The sequence below is a fragment of the Phodopus roborovskii genome, unplaced genomic scaffold (assembly GCF_943737965.1).
Source record: "Phodopus roborovskii unplaced genomic scaffold, PHOROB, whole genome shotgun sequence".
Taxonomy (NCBI): Eukaryota; Metazoa; Chordata; class Mammalia; order Rodentia; family Cricetidae; genus Phodopus; species Phodopus roborovskii.
This window is the reverse complement of record NW_026126603.1, coordinates 1,284,350-1,305,581: the sequence shown is the minus strand read 5'-3', so window position 1 is coordinate 1,305,581 and position 21,232 is coordinate 1,284,350. Positions and strand designations below refer to the sequence as shown.

The 21,232-nt window shown below is 38.3% G+C and overlaps 1 protein-coding gene across 1 annotated transcript in view; it reads right to left on the bottom strand.

Annotated features, from left to right (window-relative positions):
- Positions 1-21,232, bottom strand: part of Itga8 (integrin subunit alpha 8) — a 169,399-nt gene that overhangs the window by 100,133 nt on the left and 48,034 nt on the right. Inside the window, 3 exon segments of the mRNA XM_051205834.1 lie at positions 4,641-4,832; positions 7,199-7,404; positions 17,658-17,710. Of these exon segments, the coding sequence (XP_051061791.1) occupies positions 4,641-4,832; positions 7,199-7,404; positions 17,658-17,710 (451 nt within the window).

Here is a 21,232-nt window from a genome sequence, read left to right as displayed (position 1 = left end):
AATTTGCAAATGTTTCATATTCTATGGATTTCCTGGAGGAAAATTGAGAAAGTCATAATATGGGGGCTGGGGAGATGGCTCAGTGAACAGAAGTCCTTGCTCCACTCAATACCCAGATGAAAAAGAAGAAAAATCCTGGGCATGATCATGTATGTATGTATGTATGTATGTATGTATGTATGTATGTATGTATAATCCCCAGCATTGTGGGCTGGATACAGATGGATCCTAAGAACTCCCATCCTAGTAAAAGCAACCAGCTTCCAGTTTAATGAGACCCTGTCTCAAGGCAATAAAACAGAGACAAGGAAAACACCTGACATCTTACTCTGGTCTCCACATAAATATGTGAGTGAGTGTGTGTGTGTGTGTGTGTGTGTGTGTGTGTGGCGTGTGCGTGCACACGCGCACACACACACACCACAATACAGGAGGAGGGAGAGGAGAGAGAAAGAGAAAGAGAGAGAGAGAGAGAGAGAGAGAGAGAGAGAACAGAAATACGAAAAATACACAATGGGTTTCCTGACATCCTAGCATGAAAACTGTCTAATTTGGTAGGACTGAGTAATAGATGTTCAGCAAGTTAAGAAGGTTCTTTAGCAGGACTCTATATGGTAATTTACAGATGTGAAATCTTACTGTGTCTGAATTGCCCCTCTGATTGGTACATCACACAGCAGGTGTGCTCTGGGCCTGCTGCCTTAGGTAAGCTCCATGCTCCCAACGTACCACACCCCTACCATGTATTGTCCCTGGATGGCCAAAGTCCTCCCAGCCACACAATGTTTAAAAAATCATCACCTCTGCCATAACTCTGGAACTCCTCAGAATTTACTGTTTGAACTAATGGAATGATATCACCATGTAGCTAGTTGCTAAAGTCTGTAAACTGGAAGCACATCCAAAAATCCATCCTCCCCTTACCCAGTGCATATAACAGTTACTCACCTACCAAGATGCTCTCCATCTATTTTCATGACCATATTGTCACAAACAAGATAGAGGTACCTCTCATCTTCCACTGAACTATATCATGCCCCCCATCTATCCAATTCCCTCATTGAAGCTAGTGTAAAACATCAGTGCTGCCCTTTTCCCATCACTGAAGAGGACTGCCTGAATGGCTTGTCAGTGTGCTTCTCTCTTTGTCTTCTGCCCTGTGATTTGCCAGCAAATCTGGATGCCTCTGAGCTGTTTCAGGAAGTCATGTTCCCCTCACTGCCTTCCCTACATGGCTGTTAAATACTCAGTCCTCATATGAGATCAACCTAGAGGTCCTCTATAAACAGCCAGGAGCAGCCACCAAATAAGAATGAGCTTCACTTTACCAATTACATCAATCTCTGGCCTTGCTGTAAGCATTGCCTACAATTTTAAGTTTGGGAAGGCAGCAGCTTATTTAGCCACAACACAGTGCATAGTCCATAGCAGAGCCAAACACATACTATTTGACAGAATGAAGTGTCTTACGTATCTTTCTTCTAAGCCTCTAAACTAAAGTAACCAACATAAAAACAAGGCTGAGGAATTTAAAATCAGTATTCCATTTCAAGTAGTATTTTCCTTTTATTGTTTTTATCATTTCTTGTTATCATTATTATTCTCTGGGGTCATTTTTGTTTTATTGACTTGGGTAAGTTTGCCATACTGGATGTTTATTGGGATGCCTGCATAATCTACAAGTCAATTCTTGTCTATTTTGGAAAATCTCACGCTTTGTCTCAGAGTCTGTCCAAGTCCCAGTGGATTAAGATGAGATGCAGACTTCAAGTGTGTTCGAGTGGAATATGTCATCTCTGGAGTTGGGAGTGGAAACAGCTCATCCCGTGTATAGAGAAATTTGGTCTAGAGAGACAGGGGACCACAGTGAAGGGAGGGAAGGAAAGTGTAGGATAGGACGATAACAGGAGGTGATAAGGAGGGATGGAAGAAGAAGAGAGGTGATATATAGGGATAGGGGGAGAGAGGGGAACATGAGATATAAAGAGGATGGTAGCAAATGGAGGAGAGAGGAAAGGAAAGGAGAGAGGACATGGGGATGAAGTGAAGGAGAAGAGGAAGGAGGAAAGGATGGGAGGAGAAGAGGGCAGGAGAAAGGACAGAGGGGTGGAGGGGAACAAAGAGGAGAAGAGAAGAGGGAAGCTAGAAGAATGAGAGGGAGGAAGACATGCCAGTGAGGGAGGGAGACAGATGAAAGAAAGGGAGGAAGGGAGGGAGGAAAGGAAGGTGGAGGAGAGGACAAAATGGTAGGGAAGAGGAGAAAAGAGGACAGGACAGAGAGGAAATCAGGAGAGGAGAGGGAGGAGAAAGCAGAGGTGAGTGAAGATACTACATTCTAGAGGACTGGTGAGTTTCTGCCTTTGTGTTGTCTTGAGATCATTCTCTTTAAAGGGTCATTCTCTCTCTCTCTGTCTCTGTCTCTCTCTGTCTCTCTCTCTCTGTGTGTGTGTGAGTGTGTGTGTGTGTGCGTGTGTGTGTGTGTGTGCGTGCGCGTGTGTTAGCACACATGTAGATGTTAGAGGACAACTTGAGATAATCCTTTAACTTAATATAAATATCCCTTTAATTGCCTAAGCCAGGTTAATGCATTTTGACTTTTAATTTTGATAGTGTATTTTAAATGATACTTGGAAAAACACTAATTTGAGTACACAGATGTTTTCTAATAATTATAGACTGGTGCCTATAAAATAAAATAATTTTCAATGTGCCTTCCTCACTCAGCTCTCCCAGATGAGACAGTAGTCTGTGGTTCATTCATACCTTACATTGGTAGCAACAACAAAAGAACAATCTGGAAAAGAGAACCGCTGCTTAGTTTGATATCAATGTGAGGAGAAGTTGAATATGCAAGTTTGGATAAAGGTTCTTTTCAAGTAGGAAAAGCATACACCTTTGCTACAGGTGTGGCAACCAAGACTCTGGAACATATTTTGGAAAGTAGAGTGCTGGGTTCAAAACTCAAATCCCTTAGCACCTCCCAGAGTTGACAGATCAAAGCATCTAAGGCATACCATGCCTTCAGCTTTTATAAGCATGCTCAGTAAATACCTGGAAAATCTACTATATTTGGATTCTGTATCTAATCCAAATCCCATTACCCCACAGCTCATCCAGATGTAATGTGAAGCCCATCCATGGCTGCATGCTGAGAGCTTGTGAAGACAGACCTGGGGAAGGCTCTTAACTTATTTTACCCTCCTCCCTGTCTTGCTCATTTGGAAGGAATATAATCTGATAAGAAAGTTGTTTTGTGTTAACCTCATTTTGGCCCTCGTTCAACCTCCACAGGCTGTTTGATTGACATATCCTCTACTTACTTGCCCTTTAGAAAGCCCAGCCATTCTGTCTGTCTAGTTCTCTGTTACTACCATGGGCAAAGGATGTTTATGACAGACATAATGGATAGCCATAACTTTCTTAATAAATTGAAGTTTCAACACAAGAGTTGGATTTCATTAATCACCTTGACATATCCTGAATTTTTAATTAGTCAAGCTAGAATAAACTATGTAGGAGACACCCTCACCCCATCAAACTTTAACCATTAGTATTGCATAGCTTAAGAAAACAAATTTATCTACACTTTTTGGCATTACCATGGGTAGCATTAACATACAGCATGGTCCTAGTCCTCTCTCAGCCCACTGTTACTTACAGCTCTATTGGGGCCATGGAAGGTTTCTGGAAATTTTGTAAGAATATGTTGTTATCTTGTTTTGCCTAATCTCAGAGGGTAAACAAAAGCCAAATAATTGAATTTAAGGAAATGTGTTTTACACAGTCAGCCTACTGAACTTCTTCCCCAAACCAGAGAGCATACTATAGATAGAAAATTCCCAATTAGGGGAGAGAATGGTAGACATAGGCTTTAATAAATATAATTGTACATTAACAGTTTCTAAGTGTTATTAAAACTATTGTAAAGGAAGCAAATGATCAATGAACCATGAAACCAATAAATCTAATGCTCTCCATGAATTGTTCTGATTGCCAACCTTATCCTTTAAGACAAACACATATTTTTTTGGTGCCTGCAAAATATGAATTATCTGTTTTGCTGTATGGATTGCTATTTATCCTCATTATGAAAAGGGCAATCAAGAAGAGCTTATGTTTTCTATCATGAACTATTTCTTTCTTTCCCTACTTTAAAATGGTCAATCTGTCTTTGGAAAGGCCAGAAATATGGCTGGAAAATACACTCTGAAAACATGCAACTTAACAACAAAAAAATATTGAGGTTATGAACTGATTAATGGTAACTGAGCTTAAAAGGGAATAACAGGTTAAAATAAATTGCATTAGGCAGGTGTCTGAGGCCAGATGAATGTCAATAGAGGCTACATCACTTTGGGGTTTCAATGAAAACTTAAGTTGCACAGTTGACAAACTTATGTCCAAGGTAGCTTTTAAAACCATTTTGGCTTTCTAGCATTGTCTCTTGACTATAAAGGGACTGTTTGTTTGGTCTTAAATGCTTGTGAAAGTCACTCTGGAATCATACCAAAAAAAGCTGTGCCATGTTAAACTTGACCTTCATCTTTTATGAGCAAAATGCTTATGAATAATGTATTTCCCAGAGAATGGACTCTTGCCAGGAAGCAAGTACTCATGTGGGAAAAGACAGCGAACCTTACCTGGGTAATCATTCTTGTCTATGTCTGCGTCTCCTCTTAGAGAAAAGCCAAATCCAGAAGGGATGGTCTGTGACTCCCATATTCCCTGCAGAACTTGGGAAGGCTTGGTGTGTAAACCTTTTGGGTTCCCATTGTAAATGAGCACTTTACCTCTTTGATCTTTGCCTGCAAAGGGCACTCCGATGGCAATGTCTACAGAGAACAAAGGAAAGTTTAGAAAAAAAATTAAGCATGCTCTAAAGGCAGCATCACAAAGCCCAAATGGCTTGTTACATTTTCTAGAGGATTCTGGAGTACTGTAACTACAAAGAAGTACCATTGCCTTTTATGAGCATGATGAGTGTCTGCTTAGAGTACACTAGGTACAGCATATAGCAAATGAGAAGCCAGTGAGACACTGTGTTTGGAAGTCCCTGTGTTTGGAAAGTTTGTGTTTTGGGGAGAAGGTAATGGATACTTTTAATACAGACACAATTAAGGAAATGCTGAAATCAATAAATGGTTCAGAAAATGTTTTTACAAATACAGTGGAGAGACTGCTGTGGTCAGACAAAGTGTCACTGTGGCTAGCTAGCATAGAAACTGAAATCTATGGTCAAGAAGAAGCCAAGTATGTAACAATTAAAGGAAGAGCCATTCATCCCAGAGATGTAGCTACCTTCCAAAAGCCCAGAGATGGAAGGAGGGTAACTGAGTAGCAGAGAAGGCAGAACACTCTCTACATGGGCCCTCAATGATTGAGAGGTACAGCCAGGCTCTACTGTACATCAGGAGGCTGGTAGACCAGGTAAGGTACAGTTTTAGGAGTTTCTTCTTTCAAAAATTAAAATCAAAAGATCCATTCCCAAGGAATGGTCTATTTAATAGTTCCCCAATCTAATGAACTGAAAGAGCCCATTTTATAATTAAGGGTATTAGGAAACCCAGACAGAAGCCATATTACACAACTCTCACTCAAATATAAAACATCAGGATGGCCTTGGATATTGAATAGAAACCGCTGCAGTTTAAAAAGAAGTCCCCAAACAGCAAGTTTACCAAATGAGAAGGTGTCTCATTTGTTGGTGAAATGTCTCACTGAATGTAATGAAGAAGATTATAAATCTACTTTCACTGACCTGCCCAAGGCTCAGAGCCCAAGATACTCTCTTAGCTTCACTGAGCCAAACTCCTGGAATCCAGTTCAAAGAGGGAGGAATGATGAACAAGGGGCTGGGAAAACCCACAGAAACAGGTCACCTGAGCAAGCGGGAGCTCATGGATCCCAGACTGATAGCTGGGGAACCAACATAGGACCAAACCAGGACCCTGAACATGGGTGTCAGCTCGGAGGACTGGGAAGTCTATGGGGCCTCTGGCAGTGGAATCAGGATATATTTAGTGCACGAATGGACTTCGGGAGTCCATTTCCCATGGAGGGATATTCCCTTAGCCTAAATACATGGGGGAGGGCCTAGGATGTACCCCAAATGACTTGACAGATTTTGATGATCCCTCATGGAAGGCCTCACCCTCCCTGGGGAATGGATAGGGGAATTGGTGGGGGACATGGAAGGGTGAGAGGGAGAGGGAACTGGGATTGATATGTAAAATAAGATTGTTTCTAACTTAAATAAAATGTATTTATTTTTAAAAGACCATCAGAATTGGTTTAAGGGGAAAGACAGTGGAAAATAGGATGAAAAAGACAACTCACATAATTCGGCATCATGCATTCCCTGGGAGAGCAGTTTTAGAAAGCAACAAGCAAAGTTATTTCAAGGAGAATTTGTCTTTTTTATTATTCCAGAACACAGCATCTAATATGCACTTGGTTTTCTCCCACAGGTTAGACAAGTGCTCTATTACTGGCCTGTACCTTTGACCTAAGCATTTATGTTTGTAGGACTCTAACAATTACTAGTTGCTGAAAATTTTTTCAAAGAAATTCTGAAGTACTTGGTACTAGTGCCTGTGAATATCCCTCTGATGGGAATCCTCCCTATGGTAGTTAAGTCCAGAAAATTCCTCTTATAGCTTTTTCTTTGAATGATAAACACACTGTACTTTGGTTCTTCACTTACATGTCCTGAAAATGTTTGCAAATTTTGGTGTGAACATGCAGTATTTTCTGAGATGGTATTTAGAAAGCCTCTATGAATTCCTTACTTAAAGAATCGCATTCCCTAATTAATGCTTTAACACTATTACTTTGCAATGACATTTACTGACCAAGAATGAGCCACTATAACAGGCATAACTTGTGTAGTTTCATCAGAATATAGTAATATACTTGCTAATATATCAAGATGTATTTATCTCTATTCGTGGCGATTTTCTATAGCTCTCAAGTCACCATTGAGAGATCATATGTGACAAAATCTCTGTGCAATATCTTAATTAATCAAAACATACAAACTTAAATTTGCCTTGAGAATTTGTTTGGAATTTGCTAAGAGTTAATAATAATAACCAGCACCCACCACTAAGAATCCTTTAAATAAATGGCCATGGTTTCTTCTTGACACAGTAACATTGCCTTAAGATGTGAGAGAGGCCCACACATTACTCTAGATTACCGTTGTAGCCATCCTGGTTCAAGTCCCCCAAGTGGGCCACAGAGCTACCGAATCGCCCAAAAGTCTCTGTGCCCGTGAGGACCTGTGGGTCTTGGAAGAGGAGGGCGCTCACTTGTAGGTACAGGTAGACCTGCCCTACTTCTCTTGGGTTACTTTCAAATTCACGGTCCATAAAGAGAGGAGCCCCGATCAATATGTCATCCAGGCTGCAGGGAACAGAGAGAGGACAGTCAGCCACCTTGTCTCTGGTGTGTTTGTAATCAACCAGATGAGTATGTTTCCTTTTCTGGGGGCCGTTTTACAATCATCAGATTTCTTTCATAGCTTTGTTATGTCTACAAAGCAGAATGCTGAAGAAAATAAAGGTTGTTAAATTATCACATTGAACTTTCCAAATATGTGAAAAATGACTAAGAAACCACAGACATTTCATCCTTTCTGGCCTTTTAGTGCATTTCCAGAAATTTTAGTCACACATGGAAAACATATCAAGCAGACCTGAGCAGGTTTTAGTTTTTACCGACACATGAGTTTTTCTGTAATTTATTGAGCTGGCCCTGACTTCTTGAAGTAACAAGATTTCAAATAATTTTTGTTCTGTCCTCTCCTTCCTTTGGTTAAATCAAAGAGGCCAGAGAAGTAGTTAATGCTGGCTGGAACACAAATTTTTATTCCTGATGAGAATTGCAGTCATTCTATGTATGTCATTGCTAGAAACTAATAGATTTTTTTTTTTTTTTTACGAATTTAGAGATGAGCTATAAGTATTGTGTGAATAAGAAACAGAAGTAGCTACAAGCATCTTCTTACAGAGACATACATCACAGAAGGGACAGACATGGGAATGATCTATTTTGTCAGGAGACCTCTAAAGTATTTGATTTTTATTTTCAAAAAATGTAAGAAAATTCCTACTAACCAAAGTGTGTACTTTGACCTATACTAATGACTGCTGCTAAAATATGTTTGAATACAAGCCTATCTTGACAGATACAATAATATGAAATCTCTATGTCTATGCAGATCAATTACCTTATTACCTGAATACTTCATTCACATAATTTAATTATGTAGTTATATTAATTCAGTAATTATAATGTTTTGATGTTAGTATATAGTGATATTAATATGTGACATACTTATAATATAATATTTAAAATAGGAAATGGAGTGGGAAGTTATTGAAAGCCAGACACTTTATTCTTTCTCTCCCCCTCTCTTCCCTTCTTTTACTGCTCCCTCTTCTTTTTCTCCATTCCCCTCTCTTCCCTCTCTTTCTCTTCCTTTACCGCTCCTTTTCTCTCTCCTTCCATTTTTCCCTCCTTTTTCTCCCCCATCTTTTCATTTTTCACAGAATTTTCTGTGTAGCTCAGGTTAGCCTTGAACTCATCATCTTTCATTCTCAGCCTTCCAAATGCTGGAGTTATTGATGTGTGCTAGCATGTCCAGCTTTAGCGTCAAAATCTTTCCAGCAGCTCTAAGTTATATGAGTGACACACTATACTGACTCCATTATCCTGGCCTCTCCCTGAATTCAGAGCTTACCTGTAGTAGAAATCCACTATCTATGTCTCAGGGTTCTTTTCCTACTGTCGGTTTGTCTTGTCTTGTTCAATTTTGATGTGATAGTTTTTTTTTATCTTATCACGTTTTATGTTTCAAAATGAATGAATGAAAACCTAGCTACTAGGGTAAAGGTTAACAACTGAGTTACACCTGCTGAAAGAGGGAGAATCAGTTTTCTTTAATAGAGTGGCACTGGGTATATGAAGAACTTTAGGACAGACCTCATATAGTTGACAACATATAATGACCTCCATGTTATTTGTGTGCTTTTATTAGATATAGTTTGGTAATTTATTTGTTTGTTTTGCTCTGTTTCCATTTTGGATGTGGTGTTATTTTTTTCTTGGTTTGGAGGGGGTTTGATATATATTTTTTTTGAAAGAACATAAAGTAGGGTAGGTAGAGAGAAGCAGAGGATCTGAAAGGACATGGGGGAGGGGAAATAAAACATGATCAAAATATATTTAAATTTAAAAGTTGTTTTAAATAATATAAATATAATAAAATTAAGAAAAAGTATGTCATATACACCTAGTAGGTTTAAGACTATAGTTAATAATTTAAAGAATACATTGTTGATTATTGGGTCAAGTCAAAACTTGGAAATGATATACTTTCAACTTACCACTCATATAATCACAAACAAGGCAGCGTGAAAAAAATAAAATTAGGATCCAAATTAGTGCTAAGGTTATAGACAGAGGAGGGACTGGAGTTGGGAAGGAATAAAAGGACATTGGCAACATATAAGAATCTACTGGTAGATCTAGAAGTAAGCATTCCAAATGGCTGTGTTGAGAGCCAAAGCAGGTACCAGTGAGTAGAGTCAGAGAACATTGAGTGGCTGGGGTGAGCTCCATGATTTGAGCTTCCTAGTACATCCAATTGGAAAGATAAAATAAGCAATTCTTCTAATTCAAAAATTGAAAAATAATCATGTATACCAATGTTATATACTCTAGTGTTATTATATGTAATATTATATTACCATAGGTTATTTTATAATCGTGTTATATTTATATAATATATAATAAGAACTATAAGCCAAAACCCATTAAAATTGGGCAAAGTATCTGAATAGATACTGCCTCAAAGAAGATACAAGCATATGAGAAGACATTCAATACCATGTATTAGGAATTAAAATTTAAATAATGAGGTGCTACTATAAATTGCTTGGAACAGCTGAACTCCGAATATTGCTAGCACCAAAAGTTTGTGTGGATGTGGCAATATGCAAATCAATCCAATCACTGTGAAGCAATCTAGCAGGTTCTTACAAAGTCACACACAAGATTATCTCACACAATCTCTCATTTGTAGAACTTTTCCATTTTCCAAGTGACCTTGATACTTAATGCCCATGTGAAAATCTGCATGCAGGTATTTACAGCACAGCTGGTAAAGCTTGGAAACAACCAACATGCCCTCAATACCATGTCACATCATCTAGTGGAATATTCTTCACCAATGAAAATGGTGGGAAGATATGGAGGAAATGGAACTCATTACTAATTGAAAAAAGCCAATCTGAAAATACTAAATGGCACATAATTGAGGAATAGCCCAAACCATGGAAACTAGGAAGAGAAGTGATTGCAGGGGTAGGGTAGGTGGAGGTAGTAAGGAAGAGGTGCCTGGGATTTGTAAGGTAATGGCACTATAATATAATCTGTGAGTGACACTGTAATGATGGATAAATGTAGACACACACACACATGGCAAGAAGAGGTAGAACCTTATAATTCAGAATGAGTTTCCCTGTGAACTGTGCTCTTCTGCTGTTAGTAAGCTTCCTCCTTTGTAAAACAAAACAAAACTGTACTACGCTGATACATGATGCTAAGAACAGGGAAAAGATAAGGGGTGAGGAGGGGCATGCCAATGCTGTACTTCCCGATCCATTCTCTTATAAACGCAAACAGGAAATATAATAATACTAGTGAAAATAAAGGCAGTTGAAGAGCTGAGCAGTGGTGGCACACACCTTTAATCCCAGCACTTGGGAGGCAGAGGCAGGTGTATCATTATAATTTGAAGGATGGTGTAGTCTACAGAGAAAGTTCCAGTACAGCCAGTACTACACAGAGAAATCCTGTTTTGAAACAAACAAACAAACAAAAAACCAGAAACAAAACAAAAATAAATACATAAGAAAAAGAAATAAAGAAAGGCAATTGAAGAAGTTCAATCCAGATGAAATGAGAAAACTGGGAATTTTGGAGTAATATTGATAAAGACTTAGACCTAGCACTGCAGTGAGCATGTGAGGAGATGCCTTTGTTAAATGTGGATAGACTCCTGCACTTAATACCATTGATGGCATCTCTTCCTATTCCCTCTTGCCCACCCTGACACCCCCATACAGTAGTATTTAACAAATGGCAGGTGTTATGGAGGGCTTGGGCTATCTGGCACCCAATGCTTCTATATTATTCCGATGTAAATAGGAAGAATATTTGTTGTTTGTTTCCTTCTTTCTCACATTGCAAGAGTCACAAACAAGTAGAAAGTGACTCTGGAATGCTTGGAGCCTAGAGATGCTTTTAGAGCAGGCTTCTCACAGCAGCAGACACAATAACCTGGAAAACGCTGGGAGGAGCGCCCAGCTGCTTGTTCTGTGAAAAGGAGGTGGAGGCGGAGGGATGTAGGTCAGGACTATTATTATTGTTTTAGATTCCAAAACCTAAGCAGGACTCATAAACTTAAAATTTTTTTTCTCTCTATTCCTACTTAACTTCTATCCCACATTTGTCTTTGTATATCTTTCATTCTTTCTTCTTTTAGGTAGGGCCTAACTATGTTGCCAAAGTTGCCCTGCATGCTCACACCCAACTTAAAATGTTCCAAACACATGTTAAAAAAAACAAAAAGCAAGACTCAAAACATCACATCATTTTCCCCCTTGTTGTGCCCCATCTGGAGAGGAGAGCAGGGATCTGTACTTCCAGCCCCTGGTCTTGTACCAGGGTGCCCTGGCTGGCTTTATTTCTGTGACTGCCATGTCAACTGTGAAGGATTTGTTTAATCATCTAACTGTGAGGGGAGCAGTCTAATAGTAAGACACACAAAGTTACTAGTTTTGCAGAGATTAACAGGAACAACTTCTCATTCCACAAAGAAGGAACAAGGCCATCTAATTGGTTCCTGAGGGTGTGAGTGTAACAAGGGTTGACACAATTGGCTCAGTATTTTTCTTCTTGCAAACACTGGGTCCTAGAAGTGGGAAATGATTATCCCTATGATCACGAGGGACTGGAGCATTCATGAAATGTTTGAATTCCAAAGTAATGTGATAGCGTTGATTTATCTTCTTAGAAATATATTCCCTTAGATGTTTAAGTTATAAGTCTATGAAAATACTCTAAATATTCTTAGTTTATATGTATACTCTTGTAGAATTAAGATACAATTACCAGCTAAACTTCAGTTGTCACAAATGTGCTACATACACTATTTTTTACTTGCTATAAATATTATCTTATACTCACGGTGCCGTTTAATCATAATTCATGTGATTGTTTAGGCCGATGTCTCAAAATCTTGATTTTCAGCCCATTAGAGGATTATGAAATTGGCTGAATGGGTCTCCAGGAACAGTTTAAAATAAAATAGAACAGAATAATAAAAAAACAGAGTAAATACTTTATACATAGTGAGAAGAAAGGGGGAGGAGGAAGGGAGGAAAGAAGGGGGTGGAGTATACTGGGGCATTATGCAAATCTGATTCTCTTTTAGATAGAGTCTAAGCTGGTCTTGAATATGTTACAAAGCCAAGATGAACTTAAACTTATTTTCCTGCTTCCACTTCCCAACTGTGCATATGTGTGGTGCTCTAACCCAGGGCTTCCTGCACACTAGCCCACCAGTCTACACCCTGAGTTACAGCCCCAGCTGGCAAATGCCTTTGGTATTATGGACTATGGGCCGTAGACTATCTGTGCTTTTAAAGAATGTCTTGCCATATAGCCAGAACTGGCCTTGAATTTATGATCCTCCTGCCTCAGCCTCTGAATGTTATAAGATTATGCCATCATATATGGATAACTCCTTTTCTTGTGTGTGTGTCCAATTCAAGTTAAAAATTTTCAAGTATTACCACAGATGATTTTTGTTGACCATTTGATCTGTTACCATGTATGACAGGCTAGGGAACATTCCAAAAGAATATGTATAGAAATATTTTTAAATATGTTCAAATGTTTTTCATAAGGTAATTATGAATAAATAATGTTAAAGATGTGTTTTCACTTAAACTATTTCCTTTGGTAGTGGTATGAGTGAGATTTAACTTCTTTGAGAAAGACATTTCACTGAGGTAGGACACATGCATCAATTTCATTTTATCTAAAAGACCATACGTTTAAGTATGGTCTACTTAAACATCTCTGTGAAGCATATAGGTTTCATTCTTCTTTCCCATCTATGTTTAAAGCCACTCTGATGGCCTAATGTAGGACATTACAAACAGTTACTGTTTGTGATCAACTGTGAGGGAATCAACAAATGACAACATCAAATAAGAAGGATAAAAATTTGTTTCTTGTAGAAGAGTGATATAAGATTAACATAAGAGCTCCCTATTTTTTTCTTCAGGAGTAAAATTTTCATGCTAATGCCTATCATTAATATTCACAGTGGTTTTGCTTACTAAAGAACTCCATAACAGGGGTCTGCAGAATTGATACTTAGACAACCTAATTGGTTTATGATAGGCACTAACATACTTTAGCTAGTTATATTAGTGAAGTGAATCTAACATATAACCTTTTTATGTTTTTGTTTTCTTGATTTTCTATCTACTTTATTCATTACAATTTCTCCTATGTGGATGAAAAAATGTTAGACTGAATCTAGCTTAAAATTATAATTGCTTAAAGCTGCTTCTTTTCAAAAAGTTTCTCTATAAAGTGTCAATTTCACTGATGAATAAAAGTCTGCTGAAATGTGTCTCCTTTCGTCTTATTCAAGCTATAGACACTGAGTGTGGAAATGTCCCTGGCTTCAGTTTTAATTATATGAGTTTCTGAAAAGGATAAGTAATACTACACACTTGAATTTGTGGTATGGGCTGCATCAAGAGACTAAAACTGAGGTTAATTCTGCCAATCTGTATATAGCATCTTTTTAAAACCATGACAGTATTGATAATATTATCCACCAAACAGCATGTGCACAATTGTTTGGAATCCATTTATAATACTGGTAGACTTTTTTTCTAAATAAAAATATTGAGGTGTGGTGATGAATATTTGTAAACCCAGAACCAGGAAACATGAGATAGACAACTATCTCATGAGTTTAAGGTCAGTCTGAGAACATGGCAAAAACCTACCTTGAAAATAAATACATACACATATAAATGCTTATGGGAAAATCAACATCCATCATTACCTTGTTACTGTTTTCTTTCCTGATGTTTAGATTTGGGTAAGAACCTTGAATTTGTTGCACACCAGATGAACAAGCGTGTTGTCAAGCCATCTTCATTAGCCAGTTTCAGTCTCACACACATGGCCCTAATAATCTTTTGGTGTGGAAAAACTCTGATTCAACCCAGAGAGAGCAAGAGACAAGGGCAGAGACAAAGACAAAAACAGAGACATACAAAATAGAAACACAGACAGAAAGACAAATAGAAACACATAAAGGGGTGTGGCCCTTCTATACATGCATCATCACTGAGGTAAGTGATTGTCTTAGCTCTCTGAATAAACTACCACCATGATGGCCTTAGATTTCACTTGAGTTGTTCAGCACTATCATAGATCTGCCTTTGATCAACCCTATTTGCTTCCCAAATATGTTTATTTATGATAGGACCTTGAATTTTACAGTATCCAAGTAGTTAAAAACAGCAAATTATTAGCACACTGAAAATCTGTGGGAGATTTTATCTGGGAGAAAGTACAGGGTTCATGAATCCATTCTTTAGTAGAGTACAAGACATCATTAATTTAAAAATCAATTAGTTAGAAAAGAACTGGTATACACAACAATTTTGACAACCACCAATAAAGGACAAAATTTCTAACTTGAACAGTACTGAGTTTGTCAGTAGCAAGTAGTTTTGATCAGCAGGAAACCAATGGAGTTCATTCTCACAAGCATTTTTACATTTACATGGCAAAAATGGGTATTGGAAATATTGCCACAAAGTTCTGCTGTCATTTAAATTGAGGGTATTTTCTCCAGAGTCCTCCAGAAAACATGTGAACTCCAAGAAAAAAAACCAACACCGAATTATAAATGCAGTGGCCTGTGAGAAGGCTGTTGGAGAAAGGGTAGGGTCGGTGGAATGCCACCAGTGAGTCCATAAAGGGACAGCCTTTGTGGTCAGGAGAGAAATATGGCTGTGAACATTTGACCAGTCTCCATGGAATCATTGTGAGAACAGAGTGAGAGTGAGGTCACTGAATCTGGATACCACATCATGTTTTGGTTTCCTGTTTTTATTTATCTAGCTTCTTCCTGAAGTTCTAAGAGGGTTTTATAACAATTACAGTCCATCAAGTTGGGACACTTGACTGGTGGCCCTAAAAGTCTCTTTTTCTTTGCGATTAAGACAACTGAAGATGACTGTTACTTCATTTGCAATGAACTTCTTTAAGTATAAAATCAGCACTCAATAAGTCCTTCTAAATATATCCAGCATACAACTTCTTCTGCTTCCAAACTACTGTCCTGCCTTCTCTGGAAATGAACCAGAGTGCACCCATGAGAATGGATACTTCTTTGGAATCTTCAGTAGTTCATAAGATAATCTCTCCCTTGCAGATTCCTTTCAGCCTCCCTGAGATGTTATATAGCATGTCTATTAAATACAGTGGAATCTACACCTTTTGTAGTCCAGGTTCTCATCATTCTTCAAGCCCCTTTGTTGTTTCTACAATATTCCAGAAACTCCATCTCTGGAAATTTGTACTCTTGCTGTTTGGCAGAGAGCCCCCTTCTGCTTAAGGCTTTTTTGTTCTCATGCTATCCTATCTTGCTGTTATCTTCTTACACAGACCTTTCCCATGTATTCACTCTGTAATAGCATCCCTCCCAATATGTCTTCTCTGTTTTCCTCTACAAATTAGAGTCAGTAGAAGTCATCTTATAGATCTGTATTGCCCTCTGACAGCTACCTGTCTACCCCCATGTCTCCTAACATAGGGGAACATTTATTAATTAATAAACATACATTCAGAAATAATTATCCAAGTGCCTAGTTTACCTGGAGCTCAGGGCTGCTGTTTTTAACTTTATGGGATTCAGCAAATATGCAATGACTGTATCTTATATGGTTATGTTGGCTGATAAGTACTCTGTGCTCTACTCATTCATCACTTCCTACCTCCTAGGATCTTGAGCAAAAACTGATATTTTAGCAGTTTGCACAGTGTTGCAGTGTTGCAGTATACAGTTTACATCTTTTATCTTTTCCAGGTTGGCTTCTTCCACTGAGTAATGTGAATTCAGGACTTTTCTCTCTCTCTCTCTCTCTCTCTCTCTCTCTCTCTCTGACAGTTCACGCACATCTTTTAATGCTGAACAATGTCTTATTCTCTACATTTACCATAGCTTATCTATTCACTTGTCTACTGAAGACATCTTCATTTCCAGATCTTTTCCATCATAGAACATACTGCCATCTGACATACTCTTCACTTGACTTGTTAGTTTGGGGCTATACCTCTTACATCCCCAGATCTAACATAACTTCCATGCTCATGTAACACTCAAACAAACACAGTGAACAACAAATGTATTTCCAACGAAAGGATAATAGTGAAATATTTTCTAGAATGTACAGAAAGTAGTTAATAGTTCTCCATTCATATGCCATACTATGATATATAAAGTATAATTCCAGTGTTGCAAATGTGAAAAAGAAATGGCCTATTAGAGATCTATCTAAAGTGATTGGCTCTGATCCTGGAACACAGTAATGATCCTTCAGATGCTTGCTTTGTACAAAAACATGTAATCTTAGTGAGAACATTTGCCTCATTCACATCCTACTGTGATTTAGGTGCCTGAAAATGCCTTTCATATGAGATTCTCAACCACATTTATTATATGGGTGAGCAGTACATCTTAACTTATAGATTTCCCTCTCTCCCCCCTTCCCTCCCTTCCTCTCTCCCATCCTCCCTCCTTCCCTTCCTCCCTCTCTTCCTGTACTCCCTTCTTCCCTTACTATAATCTCTTGTCTATCGTATATATTCTAGTGTGTACTTGAGTATACTCTATATACCCCGTTTCAGTTTTAGAAAGTCTTATGTTATAGACACACACTCACTACCACACTTGATTAAGATTTTCTTAATATTTTTCCAAATTATCTCTGGAGTGCTTTTATAAAACAAAGGAGTATGTGATCATTTACTTTTGATACAAAAGTAAATACTTCCATAGAACACAGTTCAGTAGTGGAGTTTACTTCAAGTTCAACTGTAATTTATTGCCAAAATTAAAAAAAATATTTCATATTCACCATGGAATTTACTGATAGATTGGTTAGGAAAATATAAGGAGGAAAAAATTATCAGTGTGTAAAGTGCATGTAGGGAAAACCTCTAAACACAAAGAGTAATAGATGAGTAAGTTCTTGACTGGCTATGGTGCTTGAACGGCCAATGACTATTTGTTAAATAATATCAGAGTAAAACCAAACAAAACTGTCCTCTTTTTAGAAGTGGCAGATGTGGAAAATCTCAGCAAGACATAAAATAAGATGACAGAGTTCTTTATTAGATGCATCCTTTTGCTCTGAACCAAAACTTAAAACAAGAGGGTCTCTATCTTGTTCAGGAAGTTCAGAAGGATGTGTTCTGTGAGGGAAATATATAACATCTTTTATGTATGCACATAACATACAGCATGGAGGAAGTTCTTATAAACTTACCCATCATTGTTAACATCTGATACCACCACTGTATATCCGAAATAAGATGCCATCTGCAATACAATAATAATTTTTGTGTTCAGGAAGCCATGCTTATAGCCACCTCTTAATTATTCATGAGAAATGAATTTCACTGTGGTACATTTTTGCATTTAAATTCATAGAACCCTGAACTTGTTCCAAGTGTTCAAGTCATTGAGCCTAACCTCTGACCTAATGAATAATTCCCTGCACAATAACTCTGACATCTGCTTGCACAGCTTCTGGATACATTAGGCCCATTCAATTAGGGGACACAATTATTAGGAGGATCTTTTCTGCTTGTAGTCTTTCTATGATATCTAATGCTTTAACTTAGTTCAGCCATCTTGAACCCCACAGAATTAATTAGATTCGACCACATGTGGAGGACATTCGGGGCATTTTCAGATGCCATACTGTTCAGCTCCTAGATTCCAAAGTGCATATGGTACTTATAAGCACAATGACAGAAAAGCTAAGCAGGAATGACGTTATATAGTTTGGCCTCTACATTATTAAATCACAAAATGATTTTAATTTTATGAAAACCCACAATTCATCAAATTATAGTGAGATAATTTTTAATAAGACTCTCAAATGTTTTCAGTGAGTATAAATGTTATAAAATAATCCCCCATAGTTTTTCCTTGATTTATAATTCATTTAGGTCTGGATCATTATTTCATCTTACCAGTGTTGTTCTTTGTATGTATATGTGTTTGTCTACATGTTCATGGGTGTGTGTAGGTGCATGTGTGTGCATGTGGGTGATTTTGAGGTCAACATTTGGTGCTTTCCTCAGTTGTTCTCCACCATATTATTTTGAGATAGAGACTCTTACTAATTAGGCTAGACTTTCTTGGCAGCATTTTCTTTCTCTGGTCCCCCAGCAGTGAAGTTGCAGGCTTTTACCATTGTGCCCATCCGCACCAATGGGTACTGAAGACAGAAATTCAGGTGCTCATGCTTGCATAGCAAGCATCTTACCAAACACTTTAGCCCCACTTTTGTTTCTTTAGTCTGCAACCTGATATTTTGTCTGCCTTTACCTCCCACTAATTACCAACCACTAATTCATGGGAAATGCAGTCCACTAGAAACTATGCTTCATGGAAGGCAGATTTCAATCTGTTTTGAGCGATCTTTTTCCTGTAGTGCCTGAACAATGTATGAGTCAGATACATTCCATTGTGACACAAAATCTCTCTGGAAGAACTTCTCAAAACTTACTAACCCATCCACCTTCACTATCACCCCAGCCTCATTTATCCCTACCACTCAACAAAGTTCCAGAAGAGGTATGGAAGTCCTTGTTGAAAATGTCATAGCAGTGGCTACTTGGGCCCTCAAACTTTGGCAGCAAAATATGAAAAATTCTTTCTGTCCATTTAAAACCCTTGCTAATTGATTCTTTGAACATTTCTCATCTATGGGTGGGATTACCTTCAGTGCTTGAAAAAAATGTGGAAAATTTTACCAGGTCACAATACCCAAAGAAATATAGGACTCAAACCAAATTTGGTTAAGAAGGTGGTAGCATCCTATATTCAGGTCATTGATGTTATGGTGGGGGAGGGGTTGGCCCAGCAGGTCCTGCCACCCTTCTCAGCCCCAAATAAACACACAAAGGCATATATTAATTATGAAAGTGTTAGCTGGTGACTAGGGTTTTTCACTGGCTAGCTCTGTCTTAATTCTTAACCCATTTCTATTAATTTAAGTATTTTCATGTGATCTTACTTACTGGAGAACACCTTGTGCATCCTCTCTTCCTGGACTCTACATGATTACTCCTGTCTGCCTACATTTCCCAGAAATCTCCTCCTCTAGTAGCCCTGCCTATCATTCCTGCCTGGCTGCTAGCCACACAGTATTTTATTCATCAACCAATAAGAGAAATATATGTATTGTAGGACTTCCCCCATCATAATGAGCCATCCACAAGAGGCTCTTGGTTAAGCACAGAGACAAATGCCTTGTTTCTTCAAGAAAGGGACCAAAACAACAGTGTTTCAGGACTGCATATAAATTTTAAACTTGGGAAGGCTTGGGTATGTGGTGCTTTGGAAGAAAGTGGCTCCCAAAGGGAGTGGCACTATTAGAAGGTGTGGCTTGTTGCAGTAGGTATGACCTTGTTTGAGTAAGTGTGTCATTGTGGGAGTGGAATTTGAGGTATTTTTTTGCTCAAGCTTCCCTTAGTGTGACTCTAAGTCGACTTCCTGTTCACTGCCTGCAGGATGTAGGACTCTCAACTCCAGCATCATATCTGTCTGCATGCCACCATGCTCCTAGTCATGATGAAAATGGACTGAACTTCTGAAACTATAATAGAGCCACCACAATTAAATGTTTTCTTTATAAGGGTTGCCATGGTCATGGTGTCTCTTCACAGCAATAAAAAAAAAAAAAAAAAAAAAAACCCTAGTTAAGAAAAGATGTAATGAGGAAGAGAAACAGAAGCCAGGCTCATCTACTCTGGCCAATAGAATGAGACCTTGGAGCCCCCAGTCACCTGTCACAGGGAAGGAGGTTCTGAGAACTCACCCTTGGGTGCATTGAACACTTTTTGCAATACAATGAAATTGTTCTGAAGTCTCATCATCTGGTGGATTTGGGCTTTTGAGACTTTATAGTCTGCTGTGCTGTTGTGGAACCTCTAGAAATGAGGGAAGCTATGAATCCTAAATACTAAACACATTCTGTGATTTTTCTTCCCTCCTGAAGTTCTTGACAATATACATGGAGAAGAAAGAAACCCAACTTAAATTTCTTCATGGTTCAGTCTTTTGCCAGGAATTTCTGGAGGTGTTTGATTTGCTCTCTTCAGCATCCCTTCAAAGCACACACACACACACACACACACACACACACACACACACACACACACCTGTGCACACATACCTGCTTAAATACACCATTGACTTCTAGAAACTGACATCAAATGGCCACTTTGCATTTCCCATTTATTCCCAACATTCGATGCTAGATCTACCCAAGGCTGCCATTTATCACTAGTAATTACTTAGACACTTCATTAAGACCCTGGTCTTATTGGTTTTGCTTCATGTGTGTATATGTGTTTTGTTTTGATTTTCTTTTTTTATGTTTTTGAGAGACAACAAGTAAGATAGAGCATGAAGTTGGGTGAGTAAGAAGGTTGGGGGCACTTGGAAGGAGTTAAGGGAGGGAAATGAATATGATCAAAGTATAAGAAAGATTAAAATTATGAATAAACAATTCTTTCTTTTAAGAAAAGACCCTGAGTCTGTATTATATAGTGCCCAAGGGGTTATTCTGACAAAACATGGAGTAGAGTCCTTTCTCTGCTAGTGAGTGGTTCTCTGGTTGGCTTGCCTTTATTACACCTTGAAAGACCAGAGCTCATGCTGGGCCTGGTGGTTCATTCTTGTAGTACTAGCATATGAGAGACAGAAGAAAAAGAATTGTGAGATTATCAAAAGAAATAAGGGTTAGGGGTTATCCCAGAGTAGAGCACAAAGCTAATGTGTACTAGGCCCTGTGTTTCATCCTTAGCACCACAAAGAGATAAAAGG